The following is a 19088-nucleotide window of genomic DNA, read 5'->3' on the forward strand; positions in this document are numbered from 1 at the left end:
AGCTGCTTGGGGCTGATGTGTGGCCTTTGCTACCCTCCCCCAGCCCCAGGTGCTGCGCCAGTGTGGTCTGGTGGATCGAGCATTTGAGAAAGCTGGGTTCTGTTCCCAGCCCTGCCACTGGCCTGCTGGGTAACCTTGGGCTCGTCATTTCCCTGCTCTGGACCTCAGTTTCTCATCTGTGCAATGGGGGTAATGCTAGCGACGTCCTGTGTGAAGTACTTTGAGCTGTACAGGTGCAGCTTGATGGGTGAGAACTAGGTGTTATAGTGGGGGGGGGGGGCCTGGATCTCCCCACCTATCCCCAAGTGGAGAAGCAGCCACATAGAAAGGACTCTGGGTCAAAAAAGCCCTTTCCCCTGCCAAAGTCCCGTGGGCTGAATTTGCAGCAGCCCTATAGCTGGCGGGGCCCATTACCTGTGCGGTCAGGCTGCAGGCAGCAGGTCCAGCGGTTGCCCCGGAAGGCACCCCGGTGGCAAGAGGGCAGCATGAGCTCATTGCAGATGCTGGCCTTGCGGATGGCTGACAGCCACTGGTTCAACTCGTTCACGTTCTGTTGGAGATAGGGGAGAGTCAGCCAGGGAGGATGGCGCCGCTTCCCCTCCCCAGCTCCCATGGATACAACCCAGACACCCAGGGTTCTAGTTCTGCTGGGTGATTGTGGGCAAGTCCTTCCCCCTTTGGTGCCTCAGTTTCCCCATCTGCACTTCATCACAGACTGTTCCAGGCTGCAGGGTGATCCATGGATTGGATGAGGCTCATCCAGATTTTCACTGGGAAGCCAGTGGCAGATTGAGGCAGGGCTGGAGTGAACACAAGGACCGAATTTGCCCCCCAGTTCTCCAGAATCCCATAGATCCAGGCCCCAGGATACATGCCTCTTTGGGGGCCCCTATTTTGCTCAGCCTGGAGGTCCCAAGTAGCCTAAACAATGAGCACAGCTGCATTCATGGGGGTTCATTTCGCATCTAGGGTTACCAGCGCTCCAGCCCCTTCCCTCCCTCTCTGATGCTGGTAGGGTCTCCCAGGGCAACACTCACTCTTCAGCAAGTCCGCTAAGTGCCCCAGGCCCTTCTCCAGGATCCCCACCACAGCCACACCCTGGAGAGGAAGGAGCTGGGAAAACCCAGCTGCCAGCGGTGATCATGGAGCCAGCTCTGCCTTCCCCACGGCCGCCCCCCCAGCTGGTTTGATCGAGAGCTGAGACCATCACACGTTCCTGCCGCCCAGCCAGGCAGCTGGATGAAGGGCTGGCAGCCAGGTAATGCATCTGAACGGGACACAAGCCTGCTTTCCTGCCCACTGCTAGCTCTGTGGAGCACGTCCCCCCGTTCCCCCCCCTACGATGCCTTGGGTGGCTTCAGAGGGGTGACGTTAGCAGCACAACATCCCCAGCTGGGCTGTGTGGGCGCGACTGATCACGGACCTTGGGGTAGCGAACGTGGCTTGGCACTGCCAGAGAAGGGCGGGGGAGGGAGGCATGGGGTGCCTCCTTGTGCCCTCAAGCAACGTTCTGGAGCAGACCCCCGACCTCTCAGCTCTGCCCTGGTCAGTTCAGTGTGGGTGGGGAAACTTGCTGTGCCTGGAATAAAGTTGGGGGGCAGGGGGATATTACAAAGGAGCACCCCAGGCCAAGCTGCATGGCAGAAGCCCTCGTGGAGGAGGAGCCCTCGTGGAGAAGGAGCCCTTCTCTCGCCCAGCCTCAGATGTAAAGTCCAAGTTAGCACATGGCTGTGAGACTCACCATGGGAGCCAGCTCCTGGCTACAATAGGAATTCAGGGGACAGCCCCACACGGGAGCCCCTGAAACACTGCAAGGGGCGTTTGCGGGAATACGCCAGGACTCTCCACTCACACAGCTGCTGGCTAAGGGCTCCAGAACAGGGGTATTCAGAACAGGGTGTCAGCCACATGGGCCTGGAAGTACCAGACATCCAAGGCCAGCACCTGCCCAGGGACTCAGCCGCAGTGCCGAGCAAGGGGAGGCCGAGGGCTGGACGGCACTGGAGGCCACACTGGGATCTTGCAAAGCTGTTCTGGCCTTGAGGACGAGCTGGAGCCCCCAGCATGTGGGGTGAGGGGTGCCCAGGCATGGGGCTACAGCATGCGCTTGCTCTGTTGGATGGGGCCAGGATCTCGGCAGCCAAGACACCCAGGGGCTGCGCGATGGCTGGGATGCTGGGGGGACCGCAGTGGACGGCTCCTTGTGCTCACCTCCCCGTCTTTTCTCATGTCATGACCAGCCACAATCCCTCCCCCCCGCAGCTTGGCAATGGCCTTGGTTAAAGCAACGGAACAGACCCTCTGCTGCACCCCGCCTCACAAGCCCAGCCTGGCGGCTGGATGGTCGTGCACAGGGCCCACTGACACCGCCGGCGGCACCAGGAGCCACCGTGGGTTGAACTAAAGCATGAAGGCCCCCAGGTGGGGGTTCTGGCAGGCCCTGTCCTCTGCAGCGCTCTGGGCAGTGGGCAGCACTGGGTCAGCAGACTGGTGACCATGCTGCCAGGGCCCCTGCTGCACCGTGCCCCCTCCCTGGCAGGAACTCGCCTTGCACTGGATGTACATGGTGTGCAGCTGCCCCTCGTTGTCCTGTGTTAGGATCTGCATCATGTGTGGCTGCTGGAAGGCGCTTTCGTCCACCCTCTCCACGGCACAGATCTGCTGGATGGGGATGGAGGAGCGAACCTGCGCGAAGAAACAGCCCCCCCACACAGCCAAGCTGAGCCAGAGCATGAGCCCCGGGGGAGGGGTGTGGGCAAGAATCACCCCCCCATTCCCACCCCCTGCTTTCAACTCCCTCCGCAATCAGCCCCAGCTATGTGGCATGAGCACACTGGGGTGGGGGTGATATGAATCCTGGTGATGCTTTGGTGTTCACCGAGTCACAGCATCAGGGTTTAGGTGAATCAGCGAAGGAGGGGTGGAAGGATTGAGGGGCACTGGCAGAATGGGGGTTAGTCCAGGCCTGGTGTAGCAGGGGGCAGGCTGGGATTGAGGGGCACCAGCAGAGCTGAGAGAAGGGGGAAGCCCACGCCTGATACAGCGGGGGAAGGCAGGCTGGGATTGAGGGGCACTGGCAGAACGGGGGAAGGTGGGTGCCCCAGCCTGAAATAGTGGGGGGAGGGCAGGCTGGGAGGGGATTGAGGGGTGCCGGCGGAGCTGGGAGGAGGGGGGAGTCCAGGGCTGGTAGAGTGGGGGTGGGGGACAGGCAGGGACTGAGGTGCACTTGCAGATCTGGGGGAACCCAGGGCTAGTATTCCAGGGGGCAGGCTGAGATTGAGGGGCACCAGCAGAGCTGGGGGAAGGGGAGAGCTCAGGCCTAGTATACTGGGGGGGCAGGCTGGGATTGCAGGGTGTTGGCAGAGCTGTTGGAAGGGGGGAGCCCAGGGCTGGCATATCAAGAGGGCAGGCTGGGATTGAGGGGCACCGGCAGAGCTGCAGAACAGGGAAGCCCAGGGCTGGTATAGCGAGGGACAGGCTGGGACTGAGGGGCACCGGAAGAGCTAGGGAAGTGGGGAGCCCCAGCCTAGAATAGTGGGGGGAGGGCTGGCTGGGAGGGGATTGAGGGGCATCGGCAGAGTTGGGGAAGGGGGAAGCGCAGGGCTGGAATATCGGGGTGCAGGCTGGAATTGAGAGATGCCGGCAGATCTGAGGGAAGGGGGTAGCCCAGGGCTGGTATAGCAGCATGGGGGGCAGGCTGGGATTGAAGGGCACCAGCAGAAGTGGGGAAGGGGGAGCCCAGGGCTGGTACAGCAGGGGGATGGAGGGTGGTAGCCTGGGATCGAGGGGCAGTGGCAGAGCTGGGGGAAGAGCTGGGTGCCATGCGGGAGGGCGGTGGGGCAGGCAGGGATTGAGGGGCGCCGGCAGAGCTCCACAGCAGAGACCCTGTCCCGGCTCCGGCTGCCTCCCCGCAGTGTGAGCCTCCCGTCCCTAAGCTTGGCCCTGGCGAGTGGCAACGCCCAGGTCTCCGTTCTCGAGGGCACGGGGGGGACACACCTGCCACTCTGGGGACCTGGAGTAGGAGAGGGTCTCGCTGCTCAGCCAGAAGTAGCGTTTCTTGAAGGTGAAGCGTGGGAGCAGGCAGAGCCCCTCGGCCTTGTGCTTGTGCAGGTAGCCCTCCTTGATGGTGACCGAGGGGTGGAAGAGCGTCCGGGGCTGGGGCTGGCGCACTGTGTGGAGAGGAGAGCAGGGTTACCCCATCCATCCGCCCCGTGAGACGCCAGTACCTTCACCAGGCCAGGTTTTGCTTGACAACAACCCTCCTGGACCGGGGAGAGGCGTGCTCTGGTGCCTACATGCTGGTGAAGCCAGGGTGTGCATCACCTTCCCACCCCACACCAGGGTGATGACCCACAGTCAATGCCACATGTCAGGGCTCCATCTGGGGACAGAGCCAGGCTAAATGAGTGGGGAGGTTGGATTCTTTGCCCATCGCAGAGGAGAACAATCCCTGGCCAAGCACAGGGAGATGGGCTGTCCCCCAGCCCACCCCCTCCCAGGGGGCAGAGTGATCTGCCCCTGCAGCAGCCCCTCCCCCCCCCCAACCAAGAGAGCTGAGATTTCTGCAGTCAGTCATTGCCACCCATCAGAGCGGGCCTGGAGTGCAGGTAGCCACGGAGCTGGGGATACGGGCTGCCCTTGTAGGATGAGCTGCTGAGACCTGAGGCACACACAGGAATCGTTCAGGGCAGTTTGGTCGCTCAGATCCACAATCGTCCCGGGAATCCCCCTTGTCTCCGGCCCCCCAGAGCCAGGCTGAATGGCAGGAATGGCCCATTCTCCAATGGGCGAAGCACACACAGTGTTCCCCAGAAGGGGGCACCATTATCCTCCTGATCCCAGCCCTCCACACAGGACTCTCCAGCAAGCTCTGCATTTTAATTAGTAATCATTTTTGCTCATGGTTTGCAGCTAGCAATGGGCAGGGCCGTTCCAGAGACAGGGAGAGCAGTGCCCATCTCACCCCTTCTCTGGTCCATTCCAACCTCTTGGGCCTTTGGAACTGGGCTGACTTTCCTGGGAGTCACTCGCAGGGGATTTCAGCTGCTCTGCTTCCAAACGGGCCCAGGAAGTCTGGAGTGCACAAACACTTGAGCTGGCCAAGCTTTTCCAACACAGGCAGCGGTCCGGGAGTCAGATCAGTGTGGGCGCTTCCAGTCTCAGCCTATCCTGCTCCCGCAGGGCTAAAAAGGGCACACGGAGCCTCTGCAGAAGCCCTAGGGAAAGGTTCCAGCCTGGCTCAGTCAGAAGGGGATGCTGCTGAATGGAAAGGAGCAAAGGCACTGACTGGGACCATGGGGCACCTACTTAGACCAGGGCGAGATGGGTCTGCCAGGACAGCAGGGGGTGAGGCTGGGGTTGAGGGGCAGCGGCCGAGCTGGCAAGAGCTCACGGGACTCCGAGCTGCATTCAGACACTTGTGAGAGGGGCTGGAACATGGGCTGCTCCTCTAATGGCCTGACTCAAAGTCCAGTGAAGTCAGGGGGAGTCTTTCCACTGACTAGTGTGTTTGGGATGAGGGCCCAGGTGCGCTGTACTGGGATGGATAATAGGCTGGCTCTGGTCCTTTAATGTCCTTCCCTGCTCACAACACCTGCCCGCTGTGCTCACCCTGGAGCAGCACAACTCCCTGTTCTGCACCATCCAGGCCATGGACAGCCATGGTGTGGAGACCTGGGCAGAATGTCACCTGGCCTTGGTGCAGAGATGGGACGGAGCTGTGCTTATCTGTGCTGCAGGGACTCTGCCGCTGGGGTGTGCTTTGGAACCTGGCTAAAACACCTGGGTCCTGTCCTGTAAGATCTGAGGCCAGCCACATTAGGGCAGCAGCATCCATGAGCTAAGCAGCAGGAAGTCACAGCCTCACATTCCCTTTAAATTGCATCAAAACAATGTAATATTGGGCTGTTAAGGAGGCTCCTGTCATAACAGTACCCAGCATCACCAGAGAAAGAAACAGATCGTAAGACGTTTAGGGAAATCTTTGTTTGACAGCATTCTGCCTGGCAAGGAATCACCTAACAGATGTGATTGTGAAATCTATACTTCTATTGTTTTGCCTTCATGGTCCCTACTCCTCTATTGTTTATTTGTCTGGTCTCTGCTTCTTTGATCATTCTGCCTGGTATGTAACTAAATTTTGCAAGATTTAAATCAGCTCAGGTAGTGGGCTCTGACTGGGTAAAGAGTGGTTTCGTAATGGGCTAGGATGGGTGGAAAATGCCGGCTTGCAGGACTTTAGTTTACAATGGTTGGGGACGGTAGAGCTAAGCAGGACTCAAGTTTCACTATAATAACTGGGGTCCAACAGGACTTTCTTGGGAACCAACTCCAGGGCGCAGCCCAAGATCAGAGCTGCCAGACCTCAACACCCTGCCAACTATATCGTGCAGAAGTTGGAGTCCCTGGACGACCTGATCCTGGCTGGCCACTAGGAAAAGTTTGTCTGATTATGGGGAGTGGTGAGCATTGTATGTTTAGTGTGTGTGTTCTGCTTAGGTCACTGTTAATAAATAGAAGTTAAGGATATTATTCTGCAAGGCACTTTCACTGGTAAAAGGCCCCTCAAACCCACAGAAGATTACACCCTGAGCCCTGGGAGCTGGGAAAGTGAGTTATGCCTTGTGCCCACAACAAGGTAAAGGTGGGGTGTCCGCAGCAAGACCAGCCCATGCCCTCCCCATGTCAGATGCTATCGTGTTGTGTCCAGGGCCCACGACACAGGGGCTATTCGCAGCACGGACAGGACTGGGAGTTGCATAGCTGGGGTGGCATGTGAGGCCGTGGTAACTCAGCTGATCTCAAGAGGAAGCAGCTGGTCTCCTGGTACCCAATGGTCCCCCACTCCGGGGATGGGCAGAGAATCCAGCCTCCATGCTCATTTAATCCTGGATCTGCCCCTTACATCGCTCTCCTTCTAGCCCCCGTCCTGCCCCCCACGCCATGCTCAGTCTGAGAGACAGGCTGAGCCCACCAATCCTGGAAGATGCTCCCTAACCCCCCATTCCTCTGGGGACCCCAGACCCTGCACTGTGGGGGCAGGGAACATGGAGAGAGCAGGTGATTTCTAGCCATCACCTTCCTCACTGCCTGGCAACAGCTGCTGATTTGAATCCCCTTTAAATACCAAACGCAGCCGGGAACTGGTGAGAAACACCATCAAGGGCTGCACACTCCAGGCTCCATTCCACTCCATCCACTCCCACTGACGTCCACCCCAGGTGCTGGGCGCTGCTCGGCTTGCGTAGCAGGGTCTGGGTGGAAACTCAGTTCCCCCCTTCCTCAGGGGCAAGGTGGAGGGGCTCTGAGGGGCAGGAAGCGATGGCTGCCCCAGGGGAGGGTGACCTGGTAGTATCGGGGTGAGGGCCCTGCGTGGGGCAGCACAGAGATGGAACCCTAAGATTGAGCACCCCTTCCCGAGGGTGGGAGAGGGTCTGGGACATGGTGCCAGCACTCTCACTCCAGGACACGCCAGCAGCTCCTCCAGGTCACAAGAAGACAGCAAAGGACTGGGCTCCTGTGCAGCTGAGGGATCTGAGAGAGGGACCCTCCCAATCCAGTGCCCTGCATGCGCTCCTCCCCATCCAGAGACTGGACAGCAGCTAGCAGGGCTCCCTGCCCTCCCTCCCCTGGGGCAGCCCCATGGAACAGGAGCCCTGCACACCCTGACAGTCACCACAGCTCTGCTCCTGCCTCTCTGCTCTTCCCCGGCCTACGCCTGAGCGAGCCCGGTGGACTCACCCACTTTGACGGCTACATTATGCAGCTGTCACGTCGGATCGGGTCAGCGCACTGAGCTGGGGGAGCAGATCCCTGCCATGGGATTTAACTGGGAATTGGTCCTGCTTTGAGCAGGGGGTTGGACTAGATGACCTTCTGGGGTCCCTTCCAACCCTGATATTCTATGATTCTATGATTCTGTGGCTGCACTGGACACAGTGTAAGAAACACACCGCACCCAGGGGGCCCAGACCACCTCCCCTTCCCTCTGGCTAGAGATGGGGCTGTCTCTTGCCCCCTACCCCCCGGGCACCAAAGGGGCAGCAGTGCTGGAACGGAGTGTGGGCTGGAGGCACCGCCTAGCCCTGAACCCTTCCAAGGTTTGGCCCAGAGCTGGGCAGGAGTGAGGGATGTGAGGGGCCGGACGATCAGCTGGGTGTCAGTTTGACGTATCATGCCGTGGCCTCCTGCCGAGGGCTGGGCCAGTCACACACGAGAGATGTCACCTCTTTGCCCTGCTGGTGCAGAGACTGTGCTCCAGCCCCACCGCACCCCGCTTCCAGCAAACGCTCCGAGGCAAAGAAACGTTTCCATGGTTGTCCCATCAGAGAGCAGAAATCGCCATGTGACTGACCTGACCGACAGCGACAGACGCACAGCTTAGCTTGCAAACCGATTGGACCGAGGATTCAGACGTCAGGGCCCAGCTCGCCCAGAGATCTCGGGCCCTACGCGGTCCATGGAAGAAGGGGTGGCTCTGGCTGGGGGGATGGGAGGGACACCCTGTCTGCTCCCAAAGGTGCTGCAGGCAGGGCTAAGTGCACCCGATTGCCCAGCTGCGGTCGCGATGCGGCTTGGAGGAGCTGAGGCCATCGCACGGTGGCGTGACTTCCCTGCTACCTGGGCCGCGTTGGTGTGGGCCCCACACCCCTCTCGTGGCACCCAGAGGCACCACCCGGGCCGGAGCCCCCTTGTGCTGAGTGCCACTTGCTCTGCACCTGGCAGTGTCAATACTTGCAGCAAGCCGAGGGCAGGAGAGGGGGCGGCCCTGAGAGCCCCCCGGCGCATCAGGGACTCACCACTCTCACTGTCCACGTCGATGAGCTTGTCCAGGAAATCCTTGACACGGGCGATGCTGGGAAGGATGAAGGGATGCAGCGGAGCCATCCACTGCTCCTTGCCATGCCCCAACTGCAGGCCAAGGTTGCCGATGCTCTGCACTGCCTGCCAGGGAGAGGAGCCAGGGTGAGGGGGTGGGTCACAGCGCAGCCATGGGGTCTGCAGGACATCTCTCCAGCCTGGCTCAAGCCTCACCAGGAGCTTCAGACCCTCTGCGGGACAGGGTCAGTAGCATCCCAGGGAAAACCAGGCCAGTGGCTACAGGGATGGAAATGATCAGATGCCATCTGTGCTGCCTCCCCTTTGCCTGCACATTGCCCTTGCAACGGGGACCTGCCTGCCGGGCTCTGGCTCTGAGTAGTACAGACCAGCAGGAAGAACTTGCATGTGTTGTCTTAGAGGTGGAAAATTTGGAGAGATGTGCACCCCCCTCCTCCACCTCCCTTCTGGCCCCCAGCAGAGCAAAAGGAAAGGGGAGTAAGGGAGGTTTTGGGTGGGATGCAGGGAGGGTCTGGGCAGCTTGGAGGAGGGAGAGAGAGAGGTAGGATCTGATGCATCCGATGAAGTGAGCTGTAGCTCACGAAAGCTTATGCTCAAATAAATTGGTTAGTCTCTAAGGTGCCACAAGTCCTCCTTTTCTTTTTGCGAATACAGACTAACACGGCTGCTCCTCTGAAACCAGTCAAATGAAAAACGTCCCATTCAATTACATTGTGTAATGGCACATGGCTAAAAAGTGACAAGTTTTTAAAGTGCTTATATACCAATGCTAGAAGTCTAAATAATAAGACGGGTGAACTAGAGTGCCTCGTATTATATGAGGATATTGATATAACAGGCATCACAGAAACTTGGTGGAATGAGGATAATCAATGGGACACAGTAATACCAGGGTACAAAATATATCTGAAGGACAGAACAGGTCATGCTGATGGGGGAGTGGCACTATATGTGAAAGAAAGTGTATAATTAAAAGAAGTAAAAACCTTAAATGAACCAAACTGTACCATAGCATCTCCTTGGATATTAATTCCATGCTCTAATAATAAGAATATAGCAGTAGGGATAGACCAACCACCTGACCAAGATGGTGATAGTGACTGGGAAATGCTCAGGGGGATTAGAGAGGCTATTAAAATAAAAAACTCAGTAATAATGGGGGATTTCAACTATCCCCATATTGACTGGGAACATGTCACTCCAGGGCGGGATGCAGAGATAAAGTTTCTTGACACCGGCTTCTTGGAGCAGCTAGTCCTGGAACCCACAAGAGGAGAAGCAATTCTTGATTTATCCTAAGTGGAGCACAAGGATCTGGTCTAAGAGGTGTATATAACTAGACTGCTTGGTAATAGTGACCATAATATAATTACGTTTAACATCCCTGTGGTGGGGAAAACACCACAGCAACCCACCGTGGTAGCATTTAATTTCAGAAAGGGGAACTAACTACACATAAATGAGGAAGTTAGTTAAACCGTAATTAAAAGGTTTCAGAGTAGCAGCCGTGTTAGTCTGTATTCGCAGAAAGAAAAGGAGGACTTGTAGCACCTTAGAGACTAACCAATTTATTTGAGCATAAGCTTTCGTGAGCTACAGCTCACTTCATCGAATGCAATTAAAAGGTACAGCATAAAAAGTGAAATCATAGAATCATAGAATATCAGGGTTGGAAGGGACCCCAGAAGGTCATCTAGTCCAACCCCCTGCTTGAAGCAGGACCAATTCCCAGTTAAATCATCCCAGCCAGGGCTTTGTCAAGCCTGACCTTAAAAACCTCTAAGGAAGGAGATTCTACCACCTCCCTAGGTAACGCATTCCAGTGTTTCACCACCCTCTTAGTGAAAAAGTTTTTCCTAATATCCAATCTAAACCTCTCCCACTGCAACTTGAGACCATTACTCCTCGTTCTGTCATCTGCTACCATTGAGAACAGTCTAGAGCCATCCTCTTTGGAACCCCCTTTCAGGTAGTTGAAAGCAGCTATCAAATCCCCCCTCATTCTTCTCTTCTGCAGGCTAAACAATCCCAGCTCCCTCAGCCTCTCCTCATAAGTCATGTGTTCCAGACCCCTAATCATTTTTGTTGCCCTTCGCTGGACTCTCTCCAATCTATCCACATCCTTCCTGTAGTGTGGGGCCCAAAACTGGACACAGTACTCCAGATGAGGCCTCACCAATGTCGAATAGAGGGGAACGATCACGTCCCTCGATCTGCTCACTATGCCCCTACTTATACACCCCAAAATGCCATTGGCCTTCTTGGCAACAAGGGCACACTGCTGACTCATATCCAGCTTCTCGTCCACTGTCACCCCTAGGTCCTTTTCCGCAGAACTGCTGCCTAGCCATTCGGTCCCTAGTCTGTAGCTGTGCATTGGGTTCTTCCGTCCTAAGTGCAGGACCCTGCACTTATCCTTATTGAACCTCATCAGATTTCTTTTGGCCCAATCCTCCAATTTGTCTAGGTCCTTCTGTATCCTATCCCTCCCCTCCAGTGTATCTACCACTCCTCCCAGTTTAGTATCATCTGCAAATTTGCTGAGAGTGCAATCCACACCATCCTCCAGATCATTTATGAAGATATTGAACAAAACCGGCCCCAGGACCGACCCTTGGGGCACTCCACTTGATACCGGCTGCCAACTAGACATGGAGCCATTGATCACTACCCGTTGAGCCCGACAATCTAGCCAGCTTTCTACCCACCTTATAGTGCATTCATCCAGCCCAGACTTCCTTAACTTGCTGACAAGAATACTGTGGGAGACCGTGTCAAAAGCTTTGCTAAAGTCAAGAAACAATACATCCACTGCTTTCCCTTCATCCACAGAACCAGTAATCTCATCATAAAAGGCGATTAGATTAGTCAGGCATGACCTTCCCTTGGTGAAGTCCCTGCAAGCTGCATGGAAACTTTTTAAAGACACCATAATAGAGGCTCAATTTAAATGTATACCCCAAATTACAAACCATAGTAAGAGAACCAAAATGTGCCACGGTAGCTAAACCGCAAAGTAAAGGAAGCAGTGAGAGGCAAAAAGGCAGCCTTTAAAAAGTGGAAGTTAAATCCTAGTGAGGAAAATAGAAAGGAGCATAAACATTGGCAAATGAAGTGTAAAAATACAATGAGGAAGGCCAAAAAAGAATTTGAAGAACAGCTAGCTAAAGACTCAAAAAGTAATAGCAAAAATTTTTTTAAGTACATCAGAAGCAGGAAGTTGCTGAACAACCAGTGGGGCCACTGGACAACCGAGATGCTAAAGGACTCAAGGGTGATAAGGCCATTGCGGAGAAACTAAATGAATTCTTTGCATTGGTATTCACAGCTGAGGATGTGAGGGAGATTCCCAAACCTGAGCCATTCTTTTTAGGTGACAAATCTGAGGAACTGTCCCAGATTGAGGTGTCATTAGAGGAGGTTTTTGAACAAATTGATAAACTAAACAGTAATAAGTCACCAGGACCAGATGGTATCACCCAAGAGTTCTGAAGGAACTCAAATGTGAAATTGTAGAACTACTAACTGTAGTCTGTAACCTATCATTTAAACCAGCTTCTGTACCAAATGACGGGAGGATAGCTAATGTGATGCCAATTTTTAAAGAGGGCTCCAGAGGTGATCCTGGCAATTAGAGGCCGGCAAGCCTGACTTCAGTAACAGGCAAACTAGTTGAAACTATAGTAAAGAACAAAATTGTCAGACACATGGATTAACATAATTTGTTGGGGAAGAGTCAGCATGTTTTTTGTAAAGGGAAATCATGCCTCACCAATCTACTAGAATTCTTTGAGGGGGTCAACAAGCATGTGGACAAGGGGGATCCAGTGGCTATAGTGTACTTAGATTTCTAGAAAGCCTTTGACAAGGTCCCTCACCAAAGGCTCTTACGCAAAGTAAACTGTCATGGACAATAGGGAAGGTTCTCTCATGGATCGGTAACTGGTTAAAAGACAGGAAACAAGGGGTAGGAATAAATGGTCAGTTTTCAGAATGGAGAGAGGTAAATAGTGGTGTCCCCCAGGGGTCTGTATTGGGCTCAGTCCTATTTAACATATTCATAAATGATCTGGGAAAAGGGGTAAAGAGTGATGTGGCAAAATTTGCAGATGATACAAAACTTCTCAAGATAGTTAAGTCCCAGGCAGACTGCGAAGAGCTACAAAAGGATCTCACAAAACGGGGTGACTAGGCAACAAAATGGCAGATGAAATTCAATGTCGATAAATGCAAAGTAATGTACATTGGAAAACATAATCCCAACTATACATATAAAATGATGGGGTCTAAATTAGCTGTTATCACTCAGGAAAGAGTCACTGTGAATAATTCTCTGAAAACATCCACTCAGTGTGCAGCGGCAGTCAAAAAAGTGAACACAATGTTGGGAATCATTAAGGAAGGGATAGATAATAAGACAGAAAATATCATATGGCATCTATATAAATCCATGGTATGTCCACTTCTTGAATACTGTGTGCAGATGTGGCCTCCCATCTCAGAAAAGATATTTTGGAATTGGAAAAGGTTCAGAAAAGGGCAACAAAAATTATTAGGAGTATGGAATGACTTCTGTATGGGGAGAGATTAATAAGACTGGACTTTTCAGCTTGGAAAAGAGACGATCAGGGAGGGATATGATAGAGGTCTATAAAATCATGACTGGTGTGGAGACAGTAAATAAGGAAGTGTTTTTTATTCCTTCTTATAACACAAGGACCAGGGGTCATCAAATGAAATGAATAAGCAGTAGGTTTAAAACAAACAAAAGGAAATATTTCTTCACACAACGCACAGTTAACCTGTGGAACTCTTTGCCAGAGGATGTTATGAAGGCCAAGACTATAACAGGGTTCAAAAAAGAACTAGATAAGTTCATGGAGGATAAGTCCATCAATGACTATTAGCCAGGATGGGCAGGGATAGTGTCCCTAGCCTCTGATTGCCAGAAGCTGGGGCACCTGGCATTGGCCACTGTCAGAAGACAGGATACTGGGCGAGATGGACCTTTGGTCTGATCCAGTATGGCCATTCTTACGTTCTTATGTTCTCCTACTCCCCCACTTCTTTCCTTCTCCTCTCTCCTTTCCCTCACATCACCCTCCCCTCTCATCCCTCCCTACATCTCCCCCACGCCCCGCTGCCACCTTCCTTCATTCTCTGGAACATTCACTCCCTCTCCTTGGGGTAACTGATCATGGGAACAATTTATCGAGGGTTGGGCGGATTCTCCATCACTTGCAATTTTTAGATCAGGGTTGGATGTTGTTTAAAAAGATCTGTCTGGGGTTATGGCGTGGAAGTAATATGGCCTAGGTGAGACAGTGGTCACAAAGGGCCTGTCTGGCCTTGGATAGCATCCCCTGCCCCACCTCTCTCCCTGCCCCAATCCAGCATGCGGGGGTGCTAGCCCCCACCCTGTCACTGGCACAGCTGAGCTGCCAATCACAGGCAAGCCAGAGCGGATTTGACTGTGTGTAAGAGGGAGCTGGCCTGGGGGCGGGGGGTCCTTCCTGGGAGGCCTCACGGAGGGCAGGGTGATTGAGGTTCATGTGAGCTCACTCAGCCCATGTTGGCAGCTCAGCAACAGGGTCAACCCAACTGGGCCTTAAAACACCGGGGCAAACACTGGGGTTTCTCCAGCCCACAGGGTGGGGCAGCTCCAGATTGCAGTGGGGCATGGGCCTCCCAAACACAGCACTTCTTTCTTCCACCTCGATGCAGTGATTAAAACAATGGGTCAGCTCCTTGGCTGGCCCAGCCCAGCACCATCCCAGTGAGTTCAATGTGTCTACACTAGTTTACACAGGCTGAGGGTCTGCCCCAAAAGATGTAAAACACTTTCCACCAAGAAATCACCACCACATCTAATCACTGCACCTTCCCCACAGATGTGCTGGTCAGTGAGTGCGACCAGCTGTCAGGCTGCTGGGATGGTCCAGGCCCCAGTACAGACCCAGCAGGCCAGGGATCCCAGCCATCCACGGGCGTCCTGCAGAACAAGCATCTGCAGAATGCTAAGAAATACCCCAGCTGTGGCTAACTCTCTCTGCCCCTGCACCCAGGCAGGGCTCATTTTGCCCCCCATTTGGATAACTTCTCTGGTGGCCTAATGCAATGGCCACCATAGCCGTTCCTTTGTTTTGAACGGGCGCTGGACCAGGCCTTTATCTGCAGCTAGATGGTTGATTATATACGGCACTGTCAGGTTTGACGGCTCGCTATGACACAAGGAGTTCCTCTTTTAAGAGAGTCATGGAATTTAGGGCCAGAAGGGACCATCAGATTGAGTCTACCCTCTTGTAGATCACAGCCTTTACATTTCACCCAGTTACCCCTGTCTTGAGTCCAGTAAGTTGGGTTTGGCTAAAGCAACTTCCAGAGAGGCAGCGAGGCTGCATTCGAAGACAGCCAGAGATGGAGGATCCACCACTTCCCTTGGCAGTTTGTTCCAATGGTTAATTGCCCTCACTGTTAAACATTGGTGCCTAATTTCTAATGTGAAGTAGTCTGGATTGAGCTTCCATCCATTGGTTCTTGCTCTCCTTTCTCCGCTACCTTAAATAACCCTTTAGAATCCATGAAGGATCCAGGAATCTTCTCTCCGTGACGGTACTTAGAGACTGGAATCAAGTCACAACTTGACATAAGGGATGTCTTGGCCAGATCTTCCAAATTGGCATAGTTCCACTGAAACCATTGCTGATTCACACCAGCTGAGAACCCTGCCCACAAGATTTGGGCTTATTTTGCCCTCTGTGGATTTCTCCACTAAGAGAGGGTGCTATCCGAGGCACTCTGACATGTTACAGCAATGCCTCACAGGGATCAGACAAGCAGTCAAACAGCATGAAAACTCAGCACAAAGCAGGAGGTTCCCCCCTCCTCCCACACCCTTTCACCCTGCTGGGTACCTTGGCCAACAGCAAAAGTGTGCGGCTGGTCCGGGTGTCGGCGTGCTGGTCACGGAGGTTGAACAGCTTTGGTGTCAAGATGGCAGGAGCGAAGAAGCGGAGGAATAAGAACCCACTGATGGCAATGTACTTCACATCCTAAGAAAGGATCAGAATTTCAACCACCAGCATCAGCAGCCACCCTCCAAAACATCATTCCATGAGCAAAGAGTAACTGCTGGCTTGCAGTCTAAGTTGGACTTTGGTTTAGATTTAGGTAAACAACAAAGAACACAAGTCAAGTATACTTGAGAGAGAGAGAGAGAGAGAGAGGACGTCATGTGCATCTCCTCAGAAATATGTGGGAGCAACATGGAGAACAAAATCTATCCAGTGTGTGTAATATGGCTCCATTACTATAGCATCTGAGTGCCTTCACCAGCGATAGTTGGTCATTTGGGATTGTGGGTCTGGGGCCTTTGTTCTCTGAGCCTTGGTTCCCTGGATCATCCTTGATCAGCCTCAACCAGCTTTGTGATCCCTCTCCCCTGTGATTAATGAGGGGGTAGGGCTGACCTAGGAGAGCAGGCTTAAAAGCCAGAGGCTAAGCGACCCAGGGAGCTAGAGAACAGGGGAGTTGGAAAGGGAGACGTAATATAATGGTTCGGAAGTGCTGCCTCGCCAGAGCTACTCCTATCTCCTCCACCTGCACCTGTACCCAGACAGAGAACCTAGCCAGGGAGGCCTCTACCCAGATCCTGGTCTGGATTTGCAGAGACTGTGGCTTTCGTTTCCCACTCTGAGAGCCAGGCTGGAGGGACCGTCTAGTGTGCAAGATGCCTACTGATGGAATCTCTCAGGAAGCAGGTGGGAGAGCTACAGGGGAGCTGGCTTGGCTGAGGAGTTCATTGTGAGTATTCACGTGGAGACACCCAAGGCTGAGGAAGCTATTCAGCTACAGATGACTGCTGTCACACCACTGGGGGAGGAGGATATGGCTCTGTCACAGGAAGGACACTGGCTCTGGTTACTTCTGGCAGAAGGCAGCGCTCCACCCCTACTCCCAACCCACTCAACATAATGATGAACTGTTATGCTGCCCTGGTAACAAGCCATGAGGAGCCACCCTCAAAGGTGGAGAAGGAGAAGCCATGTACCCACAAGGCTGGGAGGATTGCAGCCACCACTCCCAGGAGGAAACGTAGGGTAGTGGTGATTGATGACTCTCTTCTGAGGAGGACAGAGGCACCCATCTGTCGCCCTGACATGGCATCCCAGGAGGCATGCTGCCTGCCAGGGGCCCGTATCTGAGACATTATGGAGGGATTGTCAAGGATCATCCGGCCCTCTGACTACTACTTTATACTTCTCATCCATGTGGGGGGAGGGGATAGCTCAGTGGTTTGAGCATTGGCCCGCTAAACCCAGGGTTGTGAGTTCAATCCTTGAGGGGGCCATTTAGGGATCTGGGGCAATAAAAAATTAAAAAATTGGCGATTGGTCCTGCTTTGAGCAGGGGGTTGGACTAGATGACCTCCTGAGGTCCCTTCCAACCCTGATATTCTATGATTCTATGTGAGCACTAATGTTACTGTGAGGTACAATCCTGAGCAGATCATCAGTGACTACAGGGTTCTGGGAGGGAGGGTGAAGGAGTTGGGGGTGCAGGTGATGTTCTCTATGTGGCTCTGGGAAGAAGGATAAAGGAGTTGGAGGCGCAAGTGGTGTTCTCGCCCATCCTCCCCGTGGAAGGAAAAGGCCTAGGTAGGGACCGTCGAATCGTGGAAGTCAACGAATGGCTATGCAGGTGGTGTCAGAGAGAAGGCTTTGGATTCTTTGACCATGGGATGGTGTTCCATGAAGGAGGAGTGCTGGGCAGAGACGGGCTCCATCTTACGAAGAGAGGGAAGAGCATCTTTGCCAGCAGGCTGGCTAACCTAGTGAGGAGGGCTTTAAACTAGGTTCACCGGGGGAAGGAGACCAAAGCCCTGAGGTAAGTGGGAAAGCGGGATACCGGGAGGAAGCACAGGCAGGAATGTCTGTGAGGGGAGGGCTCCTGCCTCATACTGGGAATGAGGGGCGATCAACAGGTTATCTCAAGTGCTTATATACAAATGCACAAAGCCTTGGAAACAAGCAGGGAGAACTGGAGGTCCTGGTGATGTCAAGGAACTATGACGTGATCGGAATAACAGAGACTTGGTGGGATAACTCGCATGACTGGAGTACTGTCATGGATGGTTATAAACTGTTCAGGAAGGACAGGCAGGGCAGAAAAGGTGGGGGAGTAGCACTGTATGTAAGGGAGCAGTATGACTGCTCAGAGCTCCGGTACAAAACTGCAGAAAAACCTGAGTGTCTCTGGATTAAGTTTAGAAGTGTGTGCAACAAGAGTGATGTAGTGGTGGGAGTCTGCTATAGACCACCGGACCAGGGGGATGAGGTGGATGAGGCTTTCTTTCGGAAGCTCACGGAAGCTACTAGATCGCATGCCCTGATTCTCATGGGTGACTTTAATTTTCCTAATATCTGCTGGGAGAGCAATACAGCGGTGCATAGACAATCCAGGAAGTTTTTGGAAAGCGTAGGGGACAATTTCCTGGCGCAAGTGCTAGAGGAGCCAACTAGGGGGGCGCTTTTCTTGACCTGCTGCTCACAAACCGGGTAGAATTAGTGGGGGAAGCAAAAGTGGATGGGAATCTGGGAGGCAGTGACCATGAGTTGGTTGAGTTCAGGATCCTGACGCAGGGAAGAAAGGTAAGCAGCAGGATACGGACCCTGGACTTCAGAAAAGCAGACTTCGACTCCCTCAGGGAACGGATGGCCAGGATCCCCTGGGGGACTAACTTGAAGGGGAAAGGAGTCCAGGAGAGCTGGCTGTATTTCAAGGAATCCCTGTTGAAGTTACAGGAACAAACCATCCCGATGAGTCGAAAGAATAGTAAATATGGCAGGCGACTAGCTTGGCTTAATGGTGAAATCCTAGCGGATCTTAAACATAAAAAAGAAGCTTACAAGAAGTGGAAGGTTGGACATATGACCAGGGAAGAGTATAAAAATATTGCTCGGGCATGTAGGAATGATATCAGGAGGGCCAAATCGCACCTGGAGCTGCAGCTAGCCAGAGATGTTAAGAGTAACAAGAAGGGTTTCTTCAGGTACGTTGGCAACAAGAAGAAAGCCAAGGAAAGTGTGGGCCCCTTACTGAATGAGGGAGGCAACCTAGTGACAGAGGATGTGGAAAAAGCTAATGTACTCAATGCTTTTTTTGCCTCTGTTTTCACTAACAAGGTCAGCTCCCAGACTGCTGCGCTGGGCATCACAAAATGGGGAAGAGATGGCCAGCCCTCTGTGGAG

The 19088-nt window shown here is 53.6% G+C and overlaps 1 protein-coding gene across 5 annotated transcripts in view; it reads right to left on the minus strand.

The window, feature by feature from the left end:
• Positions 1–19088, minus strand: part of RASAL1 (RAS protein activator like 1) — a 115928-nt gene that overhangs the window by 13396 nt on the left and 83444 nt on the right. For 4 of the 5 annotated variants that reach the window (XR_014714218.1, XM_084648795.1, XM_084648796.1 and 1 more), the window contains exons 14-18: positions 15753–15890; positions 8799–8943; positions 3997–4169; positions 2548–2685; positions 415–550 (exon numbers count right to left, since the gene is read on the minus strand). Coding sequence is in view for 4 of the 5 variants with exons in the window: in XM_084648795.1 (XP_084504921.1) it covers positions 415–550; positions 2548–2685; positions 3997–4169; positions 8799–8943; positions 15753–15890 (730 nt within the window). In the remaining variant the exon portion in view is untranslated. The remainder of the gene's footprint in view (positions 1–414; positions 551–2547; positions 2686–3996; positions 4170–8798; positions 8944–15752; positions 15891–19088) is intronic. The other variant, XM_084648794.1, reaches the window with a different exon arrangement.

The sequence above is a fragment of the Lepidochelys olivacea genome (assembly GCF_965140295.1).
Source record: "Lepidochelys olivacea isolate rLepOli2 genome assembly, chromosome: 15".
Classification (NCBI taxonomy): Eukaryota; Metazoa; Chordata; order Testudines; family Cheloniidae; genus Lepidochelys; species Lepidochelys olivacea.